Below are 14,918 nucleotides of genomic sequence, written 5' to 3' on the forward strand. Positions count from 1 at the left end.
CAGCACCTGTAGTCATGTCACTTTGATTTATTTATCCAATAAAATCACACAAGCAATCAGACTGTACCAATCTGTAGCAGCATCACACCGGGTAGTGATTTTATAGTGGTATTATCCAGGTGTGTGTGTGTGTGTGTGTGTGTGTGTGTGTGTGTGTTTAACATTCCACAGTGAGGGTTGGATCATCCGCCCTGAGTCATAAATCAAAGAAGAAAGTGAATGGAAGCTCAGGAGGTTCACATCATTACTTGGGCAGTACATACAGGAAAACAAGCATGTTAGTCATAACAGGAGGAGCAATAGTTGCAGTATTGTTATGTTTATAGTGGTGGTAGCAGCAGGAGGAGGAGTTGTAAGCTGTAATTGCAAACGTATTACTAATAGTAGTAATCATAGCAGTCATTGTAGTAATGTGTCAAGTAGTAGTAGCCTAATACTACAGTAGTAATAGTGCAGTAGTTGCAGTATTGGTAATAGAAGTTCAAATGACAGTAGAAGCTGAAATGCTGTTTTGCAGTTAATTAGGTTTGTATTTTCACTCAGTGTTGTCAGTTCAAAGGTAGAGTACTTATTTAAATCTTTCATCAAACAAGCTGCTAGATTTTCTCCCTATATCATCCTTCCTTTGTTCTCTCTCTACTCTACTTTTCCTTTTTTTAACTATCTTCAGGTTCGAGGGCTTGTAAGGACATGCAGGTGTAGCGTTATCATGATGTCAGTTGGTGTTTCACACACACACACACACACACACACACACACACACACACAGAAACACACACGTTGCAGTACAAATGCTGAATCATAAAGTCCACTGACTCTGATTAATACCAGCAGTGCTCTCATGTGATCTTCAGTGTGTGTGTGTGTGTGTGTGTGTGTGTGGTTACAAAGCAGTAAGGACTAGAGGGGTCAGATCACTAAATCCCCCAGAGACAGACAGACACACACACACACGCACACACACACACAGACAGTTTGCTTTATAGACTGGCTTGGTTTTAACTGATTAGTATTCTGTCCTCTCATCTCTGGTAATGCCACAGTGGTTGTTGCTGTTTCACCTCCGCACACACAAAAGCAGCACAGTCACACTTTTTTTTTTAAAAAACATGAGTCAGTGATTTCTCTTTTTGTGGAATTGCATTGGCTTTTTGAAGCTCTTTTACTCTATTTGTTTTTCTCTCTGATATGATCTGCGTGTGGAGATAAGATCACCAGTTCTTTGCACCTGCTAATGAGGAGCATCATTATAAAGGTGTAACATGCATGGAGGTTAATCTTATCCCTCCCAGATGTCAACCCCATTTGCTGGGACATATAACCAAGCCAGAGGTATCACTGCAGGGGATTTGTGTTGTTTTTCTTTCCCTTCCCCTCCCTGTTCTGATTATAAAATGATCACAGATTGCACATGATTGCATGTCTGTCTGTCCAGGGAGAGGACTCTTCCTGAAGTTTCTTTTTTTCCTTATTTGAATCAAAGGTCTAAGGATAGAGGATGTGGTATTGCTGTAATGAGACAAATTTGTTATATTGGGTGATACAGATAAAACTGACTTGACTTGTAATGCTTGAAAATTAGAGAGGTGGACTTCAGAAAGTGGAAACAAAACTGTTGATCTGTTTAGAAAAGCAGTATTAACTAGTCTTAAAGTGCTATGACATCAGCATGGAAATTCGTTTCAGTCTGTGTTATAATGCTGTTTGGCTCTTTAAGCTACAAATTTAGAGTTTGCTCAGTTGTCATGTTGATATGTAATTATTAGCTGTTGCGATTTATTTCACAGCACTTTTAAGACTTCCTGTCCCTGTTGGCTCAAAGGTTAAGTATGAAAGTTCAGTCAAACATCCCAATTCAAGGTTCACTTTTTAGCTTTTTCCATAGCTTTTAATCATATCAGACAGTCTTCATCAGCTGAAAGAAGAACTTCAGCAAACAGGTGAACATTTCCAAGTCACTACTTTAACCTGTAAACTATACTAGTACAATCATAGTAACCGGATATCAAACACTTTTTACCTTTTCTTTCATGTTTCGCACATAACCAGAACTAAAAATCTCAACTATTTGGAATCACAGAAATCTTATTGGCTGCCGATGGCTTTTATCTTTTGACATTTCCTGGAAGCTCACAGCTCTAAACACACAGACACATGCTGAGGGTTTTGTTCTGAGTGTGGACACGCAGTCACGGTTAAAGGTTAAAGGGTGGCGTTTGGGAGGATAGCGAGGATTTGTCATTATCTTATTTGGTCTGGCGGGTTGGCCCTGGTGAGGCAGAACAACACAGTGACAGATGGGGAGCACAGCTGGTATTTAATCTGTGACTCAGGTACAGTAACGTACACACCCAGGCTGTTACATGCAGATATCAGGACTTGTATCAGAGTATCACATACACACATAAAGATAAAAATAAACACACCAAATCTTTAATCCTCCACAATATTTGCATTGAGTATTTATTTTTTTTATCTCTTTATGCAATGTGGACTTTCTATACTGCAGCAGTTAATCACTTTATTGCCTCCCAGGCCTACCAGCTGACATACAGCACAAGGTCTCCACATGCATTGAAAACACAAGAGGTTCATGTTCACTGCTATTTTTTAACTCGCTCCAGTGCCTTTTTTAAACTTCAAGTCCATCGGGAGCAGCCGTAAAGAAAGCTGTGACCTAGGAAAATGCTCAAACTCTCTCGGTTGTTGGGATTCACCCGATTTTCACATCTTTTAAATTTAAAAGTTGCTCTAAATACCTGAAATAAACCAGAGGACTGCTACGGTAGTTAGCATGAACATCTCTACAGTCCTGTACTTATTTATCCTTCTCACCCTATTAGCCAAAACATTTTCTACCTTATCTCAAGAGCAGTAGTCAACAGGCACACACTCACACACAATGTATGTCTGTATTTAATGTGATTTAGGGAAGGCTACAGGGTTTCTCTTATCTCCATAGCTCAGTGACAGAAGAGAGATAACCTGCATGTGTTCGATGATGTTTGCACATGCAACCTTGATATATGACACAGATGTGAAAGCGAGTGTGAAGGGTATGAGTGTATGTGTGTGTGTGTCCGTCAGCCGAATCGCAGAGAGCAGGTTGTCGTCCGTAGCTTTTGTCGAGACTCATTTTCGGCGCTGCCTGTTGGAGCGGGAGATAAAATACTTTGGGATTGGTCATCAGTCGAAAACAACGGCTCAGCCTTTAAAGCCGCAAACAAACAGCAGTCATTTGTGTGCGTTGCAGTGATTCCTCTTTCCTGCTCGGAGCGTCCTGTAAATGTTATCTTTACTTTCCAGGCATCACACAGCACTAACTATAATATTACCTCGGAGACTGAATGCTCTGTTGATACTGTAGTTGTTTTCTAGAGTTTGTAAAGTAAACTTCTAACAACAGATCTGACGTTCACATTAAGCCAGATAAATTTTGTTAAGTCTTTTCACTGCCTTATGTGTAAAATACACAAAGCTGTCATTTTTTTCTCACATCAAAACGTAGCTTTTTTAGAAAACCGCGTCTACAGCGAATACATCTTAAAATGCCAGCTGCTCCTTTCGGTTGTCGATGAGTAAAACAGAGCTTTTGGAAAACAATGATGTGAGCCTGATCAGGAGCTTTGTGGCGGTACAGTTCAAGATGCCTCAACCCTCTCTGTGATCACTCGTTTTAATACAGCCAGTCTCACAGTACAGGTGTCGTCATTAAGCTATATTCATGTTGAGTTTGTCAGACTTCTCTCAGCCCAGCAACTGCTCATCTGGTTAATTCACAAATGACTATTTAATGCTTGTTCAGTAAATGTTAACTACTAAATTTGTGAGTTTGGTTCTATTAAAACTCAGTCAGTGATGAAGGAGCACAAGGAGAACGACCGGTGTCTGTCACATTTTTTTTGTTGCAGTAGGATGGAAAGGTACGACTTCTGATACTGTTTATGTGTTTTTATTGTGGACTAAGATCTTTATGACAATGACCTGAAAACATCAGTGTGGATGCATGTAATTTTGAAATGTAATCAGCATTTTACATTTGATCATTAGAACTAAAAATGCATTGCAGTGAGACATTTGCTCTGGTATTGAGCTATAAATTTTATTTTTATTCATTTCTTAAACTAAATGTCATTTCTTGGGCTCAAGTTGAGTGATTCCCTTTATTCTTTTTTAACAGATGATTTATTTTTACATCTTTTTTGATGTATAAGTATACCAAAAAACTAAAAAACAGATCAAATAATATCTTCAGCTTGTTATTTTGTGGTGATAATTATCTTCAACGTTTGGTCTATATTGCTTTGCTTACCCTCTGTGATGGTGTGTTGACATATCTAAATCATGTCAATCTGTAAGTCATGTTTAAGTCATGTGTTGGATTATTAATGGATTTTTTATGGATGTATCTGTGTTTTCCAGGCTGTGGAATTGAATTTACTCCTTGAGCACAAACATATAAGTATGTCTAATCTAATCAAAATGGCAAATTTACAAGATATCTTCAAAAGTTTCTGTGCTTCTTTGATCAAAACGGCATCTCTGTTAGAAGGAATAATGTCAGCGAGATGAGATATCCGCTGCTTTTGGCTCCGCTATGTAACAAACAAACACAACAATACTCATCTTTTCTCTCTGAATCCATCTTTCAACTGCGGCTCTGGTGGTCCGGGTGCTATTGGGGGGGATGTAGGGACGGCGGCTGCTTGTTTAAGGAAGTGTGTGTCATCTGTGTGAGTGGGTGGGTTCAACTCTTCCTGTTTACAATATGGTCCTCTGTTCCAGATCACAGTGGGACTTCAGTTGCTGGGCTGTAATGTTGTGTTCAGGTTGTGTGGGAATTATATGTCGTCTGATTTTCAAAGCGCCGACTTGTTCGCACATTTCAGTCAGATTCAAGTCATTTTAACAGAGAAACTGAAGACATGAGACCTAGAATGAGGTCAAGAATTAAATACACGAGTGCAGTTCATTACATTAGAGTTAAGCACCATTACCTATATCTACTATTGAATATGATAGAAATAATAAAGCATTAATCAGTGTCTGTTTCCTGAGAGTAACAATCCTATTTCATCCAGTATTTTTCACATTTGTCTCAAAGGATGTAAGTCGTCTTTTCCATGAAGTATATATAGTTGACCATGTCTATGAAGAGGTCCGTAGTAGGGGGATTTCTCTGAAGCGAGCATGTGATAACTGCAGCCTTACTTACTTTACTTGCAGCCGTAAAGATCCTCAGAAGGTAGATGTCACAAATGTTTAAGCATATCTGCAAAACCAGACCAGGATTTTCTTTCTCCCACACTTTCTCCCAAAAAGGCTGAATAATGTCTGTGCACTTGCAACATTTAATGCAATTTCACGGAGTGTTTTCCACACCATTTACTGATTAGACAAGAAAGAGTTATATGTTATGTTTTTACGAGGCATTTTTGACGAGCTGTTGTCAGTTTTTAGATCACATCCGAAGTGTTAGTTTCACTTCTTTTAAAATATACAAACACATGACTGCTCCATGTGTGTATCTTCAGGCTCCAGCACTTCCTTTAAACTGAACTAACGTAAATTCTAGCTCAAAAATAAATAAAACTATAAAAAAACTTAATGTTCTCACTCCGGAGACTTCCTCATCTTTCTGTGGTAGCAGTGAGAAAAACACACACACAAGTGACAGGAAGAATAGGAGAAGTGGAGCTTGTCTGCTCAGCTAAATATATCCTTCGGACCAGTGACTACAGAGGTAACACTGCCATTGTGTTATTGTGTGCCTGCACTCATACATGGTAGCAGTGATGTGTTTGCCTGCGTGTGTGTGTGTGTGTGTTCCCTAATAGGCTCCCAACACTTTCCTGTAACATGGCTTTAAGGAAAGTGGATGTGGGCGCTGAGTGAGGCAGACAGAAACAAAGCCTGCGAGCTCTCTCCATCCCTCTCGCCTGACCACAAATGTTTCCCTTCTGACTATAAATACACCCCTGAAACCTGCCGCGTCCTGAAACATGAAACGCCGCTAAAAGTGATTATCAAGGTCCAGAATAGCGTAAAGTCTCCGGTTACATTCATAGGCTAAAGGCCCGAGCTCATACTGAGCAGTTTTATTTTATAAGCCGAGATTTTATTTTATAAAGATTCTGTTTTATATGATTAGACACAGGCAGGCTTTCATGTAAAAAGCCTGAATGTGGATGAAAGCTAAGCATAATCGATAGGACAGAGATTGTCAGCTTAGAGGTCATCCGGGTCGCGGTGAGAGATGGAGAGGAAAGAAGTGAGAAAACCAGTAAAGCGGCATTTTGGATAAAATGGAAGAGATGTCAGTAAGAGAGGAGACCCAGTGACTCTCAGTTAGGGCTGGGTATCGTTTAAAAAATTACGATACCAGTACCAATACCAGTACCCTTAAAGTGATACTGATACTAATAGAGTACATCGTTCAATACCCGTCATGTGAATGGAAGCGTTCAGTTGCATAAAATGCCACCAATCCTCAATACATATTGAAAGTGTTCAAATTATTGAAATACTTATTTAATAACTGTACATCACCACAGACTGTATGGGTTGTAGCTGCTGCAATAGTGGGCCAATCACACGTCACTTTAAATCAAAGAACTTGCGGTGATTGGCTGCGAGCAAAACCATGCAAATAGTTATTTTTTTCTAGAGTACTGGGTTATTTCAGTCGATATCTTAAAGGTATTGAGTACTGATACCCAGCCCTACTGGCAGTTGAATACAGTGAATGGAGACAACACAGATCAACATGGATTCATGTAATAATCATCATTTTCATACACATTTGTTTTGCAGCTCTTTACATAACACAGTAGTGATTCAAGCTGCACACAGCGTACAGTAGTTTGAGGATTAGAGGATTAGTGTCGTCCATCAAACAAGTGCAGGTTCTGTCATTTGATGAGCCTTCAGACAAACTCCTGTAACAGGATTTATTACTTACACTTGACTTCCTCAATTGTATTTCATCTTCTCACCGCCGCCTGAAACAACACGCCGCCACCAATGTCACTTTTTTTTTTTTAACACAAGGTTGTTTTTAGTCTGGACGCACACTAAAGCAGACAGCCGGACCCTCAGCGGGTAGTATGATTAATATGTGCCACTTAAATACAAGAACAGCGGAAATAAAAAGGGCCTTTTGTCTTATTCTCGAACATTTACAGTAGATCCTGCCTTGTTGAGGTGCCCTGAGTCAAAATGTAGTTCACTGCAGATGCTGTTGAAGTTACTGCCTGAAGACCAATAATGAAACTTTGCAATCGTACGTTTTATTTATTCTTGTTTGCCTTTGCTGCGTTCAGTTCACAGCACTGATGTAAGGTCAAGCTTACCAAATTATAAATAGCTGCATTTTTATGTACAACAATAAGCATTGTGCAACTCTCTACTGGTGATTGATTTAATACAGTAGTGACTGAGCATGAAGGCTTTTCTGTTTTGTGTTGTAAAAGCAGCAACAGACATTTATAAAAGTCAAATAAGAGGGAAAGACTGAATTCTGCAGAGTCCAGCTTTAATACTTCTGTATCTACACAACTCCAATCAAAGAAAACAAGCTATTAGTCTAGTTTCTAGTTTCATTTCTGCAGTGATTGAAATACAAAGAAGTGAAACAAAATGCCAATTCAGGCTATTTATGAGACTATGACGAGCTACCACCAGTTAGCAGCATCTCCATTATGAACAGTATGTTTATATAACATGTTTGTAATGTGACACTTTATGATAGGCAGTGCTGTAGAACATCTCTTGATAACACAGTAAACCACATTAATTGCTCACTTTCTCATGTAGCAGCAGACAGAAACCAGCCACTACTTTTAATAAAAAATAGTGAAATTCAATTAGATATATATCTATAGTTTCTAATCAATTTATGCTAGCATTAAGACCTCAGCCATTGTCCTGTGGCTCTTTTCCATATGCAGACAACAAACAGGAAGCGTGTAAGAAATGTGTTAGGTGAAGCAGACGGAGCAGGCAGGTGGGCGAGAAGAGGAGGAACAGTAACACTGTGTGGGCGACGGCGCTGGCAAGCTGTCCATGCTATCTGGTTTTCATCTCCTCATCAGATGTCAGCCTGTTAGTGAGGTCCTTCACTGATATGATGGATATGATGTTGATTTGGTGGCGTATTTATTTTAAAACTGGTTGTTTATTGGAAACGCGTAGCTCAAACTGATTGTAATAACGCTGAATGTCAGCTGTTTTAGCAGCTTCACTCTCAATGCAGCGTCAATACTCGTCTTCAGAAAGCTAAAGAAGAGAGGAAGCGTGATGAGAAATGGATATAATATACTGTGTATGTCTAGAAGACGTCCATTTTTATTTGTACGTCAATTTTCCTTCGCTTTCAGTTCTGCCTTCCTTTCCATTTCCATTCTTTTGCTCTCTCATTGATGACTGGAGGTCACAGGATATAAATAGCCCTCCATCTTTAACAAGGTAATCTTAGAGCACTGAGTTAACCAGTTACAGCATGTGTGTGTATGTGTGTGTACACAAGAGAGAGACAGAGAGTAATGGAAACTGGGCCATGCAGCTTCTTCACACTCGATCTCATTGACCGGCCACAGATTACTGTCACCTCTTGTTAGCCTGTGCGAACGTGTGTGTATGTTTGTAGACGGACTATTTAGCAACAAATTAAACGACTTAGACCGGGTTTATTCGCTGTGACTGACAGCTGCCATTGGAAATGTATATAGAGAGTGTTTCATGAGTGAGAGCGACACCAGAAAAAGTGAAGAGGATTAGGTGTGTTCAGAGCTCGGATGTCTCGTCCAGGCCTGCCCCTCATGCTGGTTGCCACCGTTCAAAATGAAAAGGTGCTTAATGATGGCTGTGACCTGCTATGACATGAACGCCCCCTGGACACAATTCAAACTAAAGAAAACCAGGGTGGAAATGCCAAGAAAAAAAAATGCTACCAACTGTTACATGTCTCAGAGGTGTTGGAGGTGTATGTAACCCTGATGTCTCATGTTTCAGACCAGATGGATCAGAAAAGACAAATCAATTCCTTTAAAAAACAAGAGAAAGCACAGATGACATGTTAGGTGATGTATCAGTGTTATATAATCTTGCCATGTTCTTATGGTAGATTCACATATCATTTTGACAACATTTCATAAATTTGCTTAAAACTTGTGCAGCATATTTTTTGTAAACATAGCTGGTATTGCCACCAGAGCTTGGTTTTTACACTTAAAGTCTGAATTTGTGACATCCTCTTCTCGTGTGAGTTGGAAAAGTGAAATGGATGCCAATGAGCACTTTGCATAACAAATATGTAGTTGTGCAAACAATTTGCATTTTTTTGTTGAGGTTTTTTGTTTGGTAAATCTCTGGGATGTGCTTTTGTCATAGGATGAATGGAGTTTGAGCTGGAGTAGGATGTGTTCCCCAAATCCAGCTGGTCATAAAGTGTGTTTCCCCATGCAAGCCCAGTCCTGCCTGAAATGCTTTAAAGCCCAAAGATCTGACTTGCATGTTTCAGGCTAGTCAGGAGTATTAGAATACCAGCCACCAATAGCCTTTCCAGTCTAATATTTGTTAGCTCTTGTTTATATAACTGTAGGACTTTAAGAGCTATTTTTGGATTAGTAGTTTTAAGTTACGTAATTTAAGTTTGTATGAGAAAAAAACAAACATGTCTGGATCCTTAATATTGTGAAGATACTTAAACAGGAGCAGAAAATGGATAAATGCAAGAAACTGCAAATAGGAGCTGAAAACTGGGTAAATACAGTAAGTCTTTCATCGGTATCATCATCACCTCTGCTGTTATATTGAATGTTAAGCTGTTGCAAAGCATTAAATGCAGTTTCAGCCAGTAAACTAAAATGTGTCAATGGGTTTACTTTTGCAAAATGTCTTGATCCGACTTGTTCAGAAAAAAATTGAGTTTTTAGTGCAAAAAGTTGAGAAGTCACTTAATATTTTATATGAAGTCTTAGCATGTTATTCTGTTAAAGATTAAATCAGTTGCACTTTTATTTGACACACTGGATTTACAATAAACCAATCAGACATCACCAAGAAGCAATTAAAGTCTTTACAAGCTTGTTGTTTATCACTGGTTGTACTTGGTGGCAAATGTGCTGGATGGCTTTATGGGGCAAAAAGGTTGCCGTTGTTTCAGAGCAGCGGAGCTGAACTTAGAGTTTCTGGCAAGTAGAGAAAGAATGAGTGACAGACTGAATGACTTCCAACGCGCTTATCCTCCTAAATCTATCTGGATTTATTTTATATCCTGAGGACAAGAAAGAAAACAAAGAACATCAAAAAAACAAAAGAGATGCAACAACACAGGAAGACGTCTGCTTTCAGGTGTCTTTTTAGTCTTGTGTATGTGTATGTGTGTGTGTGGGAGTGGGAGTGGGCGTGGGAGTGTGTGTGTGTGCGCATGTATTCTGCATTCCAGTCTGAGTCACATGCAGGTCCGTGTATCCGTGGTAACAAAAGCTCTCATTCATTGAAGAGAAATTACTCATTCATTCTATCCATGTGTAAATGTCTGAGAATCTCTGCGTGTATCACACAGTATTTTGTTTTTAGTGTGCAGGAGTGTGTTGATAGTGCATGTGTGACAGTATAAGATCGTCATACGTTTGTTTAGCTATTAAAACCTTGTCAAATATGAGAGTCTAATAAAAATGACAAATTAAGTTACAAATATTGGATGATTTATTCAGAAAATCTATTCAGATCTTGGCAGAACAAAGCTTCACCCACATGACATTACATGAAATATACAAACATGTGTCTTTTGTGTCTTATTTTCCCTGCAGTGTGCTGGTGAGGAGAACTGGGTGGACAGCAGGACGATTTACATCGGACACAAGGAGCCTCCTCCAGGAACCGAGGCCTTTATACAACAAAGATTCCCCGACAACAGAATAGTTTCCTCAAAGGTCAGTGAAAAAACACACACACACACGCAGATTTAAAATGCACTTTCAGATCTTTTTAAAAATACAGCAACAGTAATGAACTTCTGAACTGAGTTAGATAAGACGGTTTATTTTTTCCTGTTCAGAATCAATTATACATGGAGTAAGTAGGGTAAGAGAGCAGGGCGTAGATAATAGAACAAAAGGACATGACAGGGAAGAACAGCCAGCGCTGCTGCTGCACTATTCAAGCTTGTCTTTTGTTGTGTGGGTGACTTAGTTTCAGTAATAGGACACAGTGTTGAAAAGAGGCGTTTTGGGAAAGAAGAGCAGGTGATATTTAGGAGGAAGTGATATTTAACGATTTCAGTGATCTGTGCAGCTACTTGAGCTGGTGGTTTATTGATAATTTTGTTTCTCTGTGTGCAGTTTTGTAAAATGTTTTTTTTTTATGGTTGTGGTTAATCACAGGTTTATATTTGTACTGTGATGATACTGTGTGATTAAACCTGAAAGTTCTTATAGAATTATTCAATCCCACTGATGGTGATGTGGATTAAAAAGCATCTATTCATTGATTTTTGTGTTTGCTGTAAAAACACAAACATTGAGGAGCATTGTGCTTCTTAAATAAATGTGATGTTATGTTTCCTTATGCTCTCTTAGGATAAATATTAGGCTGGAAACTATCTGCACTTGATTTTTGTCTCTTTTGCTGTATGTGTTTATGTCGGCCATTTATTTTCAGTTGTCTCCAAGTTGTGTCACCCTGAACCTGTATGGATGTTTCCTCTGGATTTGTCATGAATATCTGTTGATAACACTTAAAGTGACTCTTCTGTGTTACTGAACTTATGTCTCATGTTTCCAGTACACATTTTGGAACTTCATCCCAAAGAATATGTTTGAGCAGTTCAGGAGAGTCGCCAACTTCTACTTTCTCATCATATTTCTGGTTCAGGTAAGAGCTGTTTCCCTTACATTGATTTTTTTTTTCTTCAGTTTTATAAGATCTTATTTGCTACTGCTTTTGTTCACTTCTATGCTGTAATTAAAACAATTCAATGGAGTTATTTTTATGTTGTTGTTGTTTTTTTATAATTGACCTGTCAGACAATGTGGCAATAAACCATTATTTTGGAGAACAAAAGCATGCACTGTTGCTACAGTTGAACTTCCTGTAGTCCCATATTAAAGGAGCATAATAGGATTGGTGAATGCAGCTATAAAGTTTCATCCAATGTAAACAAAGGAACTAATCTGTCTGGGTGTAGGAGGAGATAAGGTCCATCAATGTTTTTGTAATTGCTACTACGTCCCTGTAGAGGCAAGTAAAGGTCAGATCCTGTTTCTCTTTTTCCTGATGAAACAGCATTTCAAGAGTATCTAACTTCCGTATCGTGACGATTGATTGATGCGTGGACGTCATGATGTTATTGGTTGAAATTGGTTGGTTCAAGCCTGCATAAGAACATGTCATATTTTGTTTTATAGGAGGAAAACATGATTGGATTTTGATATAATAATGTAAAGAAATAGATTTTTTTAGCATATATTGTTAAATAGGTGGATGTGATCTAAAAAGGCTAAAAATGCATTTTTCATTTCATCTCAACTTTATTTCTTTATCTGTCTGTGTTTGTGTCACTTCAGTTGATCATTGACACTCCCACCAGTCCGATCACCAGTGGACTGCCGCTCTTCTTTGTCATTACAGTCACCGCCATTAAACAGGTGAGACCCGAAGCTTTTCACGAGCGATTAAGTTCTTAAGTTTCTTTTTCTTTGTTGGCGTTTACAATAAATCCACTGCTGACAAAACACACACACACACACACACTTCATCTCTTCACTTATACATGCCACTCTCTCTCTTTCTCTCAGGGTTATGAGGACTGGTTGAGACACAAAGCAGACAACGCCGTCAACCAGTGTCCTGTCCACGTGGTGCAGCATGGGAAAGTTGTCCGCAAACAAAGTCGCAAGCTCAGGGTGTGTGTTTGCGTGTGTGTGTGTGTGTGTGTGTGTGACCAGATAAATCACTCTCACCCCATATAACATGAACAGAGCTTTGGTGCATTTGTTTTATAGGCTCATGTTGAGGGATTTTCATGTGATTAAGCTGTGAGTGTGCGTGTGTGTGTGTGTAAGCTTACATTCTTTTAAAATCTGTTACATTGTTGTTTTTTACCATTGGTTGAGTAAGAGAGAGTGAAATTGCAGCTAAAAAACAAATATGAAGGTTCTCTTACAGGATCAACAGTCTTGTATGAGAACAGATGTAAGTGACTGTTGGCTGAACTTGAGAGGTCTACAGGTGGTAAAGCAGAAGGTTAGCTTGTTAGGCAAACTGCATTAGCAATATTAACTAATAGGGATCAATGCCATGCCATCTTTAAAGATGCCACATGTAGGAGTTTGTTTCTTTCAGGCCTCATTGGAAAGTCAATAGATATGATACATTTCATTTCAGCTTTTCACCAAAGCAAACAAAAGGAAGAGACAAATTTGACCATGTAGTCTAAGTGCAAATAAAGTTGATTGTGCAAATACTTGCAAATTATTGGTTTGAATCATCAAGTTGAATTATATTGAAATTAGAAATTTAACAAGGAAAAAGGGTTTAAAAGGGTTACAGTCTATGTGAGTTTTACTGAGGATCCAGTGTAAATTACTGTGCCTTTGTTTTCCATCTCTCACTCCAGCTCTCTGTGCTCTATTTCTGTGTCCGTCTCAGGTCGGAGATGTCGTCTACGTGAAAGAAGATGAGACTTTTCCCTGCGATCTCATCCTCCTTTCCTCGTCTCGAGATGACGGGACCTGCTTTGTTACTACAGCTAGTCTGGACGGAGAGAGCAGCCATAAGGTGTGTGTGTGTGTGTTTAATGTGCACTTAATTTCATTTAATTAAGCACTTAATTCACTTCCAATCGTATCTTTGTCTTACTTCTCTCCTCTGATGTTCCTCCTACCTCTGTCTTTCCCTTTATCCGTCATTGTCTGTCATGATTTACTATATTTTTCTCCTGTGTTAGACATACTATGCAGTTCAAGACACCAAAGCTTACAACACAGAGAAGGAGGTGGAATCTATCCACGCTACGATAGAATGTGAACAACCACAGCCAGACCTGTACAAGTCAGTACAACACACACACACACACACACACACACACACACACACACACACACACACATTTGAACAATGTTTATTTCTTAAATAAATATCTGAAACATGTCTGTTACCTCTGTTTTACACAGATTTGTGGGGCGTATCAACGTCTACATGGACAGTGAGCCAGTTGCCAGGTAATCTAAAATCAATGCAGGAAACTCCTAACATATCAGAAATATTATCACTTTTCCCAGTAATTATTAATGTAATCACCACCAATTGGTTTCTTTCATATTCAGTCATTATGATATGATATGATTCATTTATAGATTACAGACACAAAAACAAAATCCAAGGTACAATGTAATGTTAATGTCAGAAACACACATTTTTTCTTGTTCAAACAGGGCGTTTTGATATTAAGGGGTAGAGGTGTTCTGGGATAAATTTCTCACGATGAGTCACAAACAGTCTAACTGAGTATTTTTCTGTTTTCAGGCCATTAGGATCAGAGAATCTGCTTCTCCGAGGAGCCACACTCAAGAACACTGAGTACATCTATGGTAATATCACATGAAATACACTAAAATGTTTAAAAATACCATTCACCTCTGCTTTCACATATTGAAAAAACGCATTTGTAGTATTATCACCATTAAAAAAAACAATTAAAACACCTTTATCTCTTTCTTCCTTTAGCGGTTGCCATCTACACTGGTATGGAAACCAAGATGGCTCTCAACTACCAGTCCAAGTCTCAGAAGCGGTCGGCAGTGGAAAAGTGAGCTCTCTGTCTCTCTCATTTCCATGTACTGTATGTGTAATAAATTGTGGAGGAGAACTTGTTAGTATTGATTGACATCCACACGCACGCTGTACAGTCTTTG

At 38.8% G+C, this 14,918-nt stretch overlaps 1 protein-coding gene across 4 annotated transcripts in view; it reads left to right on the forward strand.

Annotated features, from left to right (window-relative positions):
* The window catches only part of atp11a (ATPase phospholipid transporting 11A), a 54,519-nt gene that overhangs the window by 16,735 nt on the left and 22,866 nt on the right, over positions 1-14,918 (forward strand). For all 4 annotated transcript variants that reach the window (XM_067582977.1, XM_067582979.1, XM_067582978.1 and 1 more), the window contains exons 2-10: positions 10,815-10,937; positions 11,788-11,877; positions 12,570-12,650; positions 12,801-12,908; positions 13,654-13,782; positions 13,952-14,055; positions 14,178-14,225; positions 14,530-14,594; positions 14,731-14,812. In XM_067582977.1, coding sequence (XP_067439078.1) covers positions 10,815-10,937; positions 11,788-11,877; positions 12,570-12,650; positions 12,801-12,908; positions 13,654-13,782; positions 13,952-14,055; positions 14,178-14,225; positions 14,530-14,594; positions 14,731-14,812 — 830 coding nt within the window. The remainder of the gene's footprint in view (positions 1-10,814; positions 10,938-11,787; positions 11,878-12,569; positions 12,651-12,800; positions 12,909-13,653; positions 13,783-13,951; positions 14,056-14,177; positions 14,226-14,529; positions 14,595-14,730; positions 14,813-14,918) is intronic.

The sequence above is a fragment of the Thunnus thynnus genome, chromosome 24, assembly GCF_963924715.1.
Source record: "Thunnus thynnus chromosome 24, fThuThy2.1, whole genome shotgun sequence".
Taxonomy (NCBI): domain Eukaryota; kingdom Metazoa; phylum Chordata; class Actinopteri; order Scombriformes; family Scombridae; genus Thunnus; species Thunnus thynnus.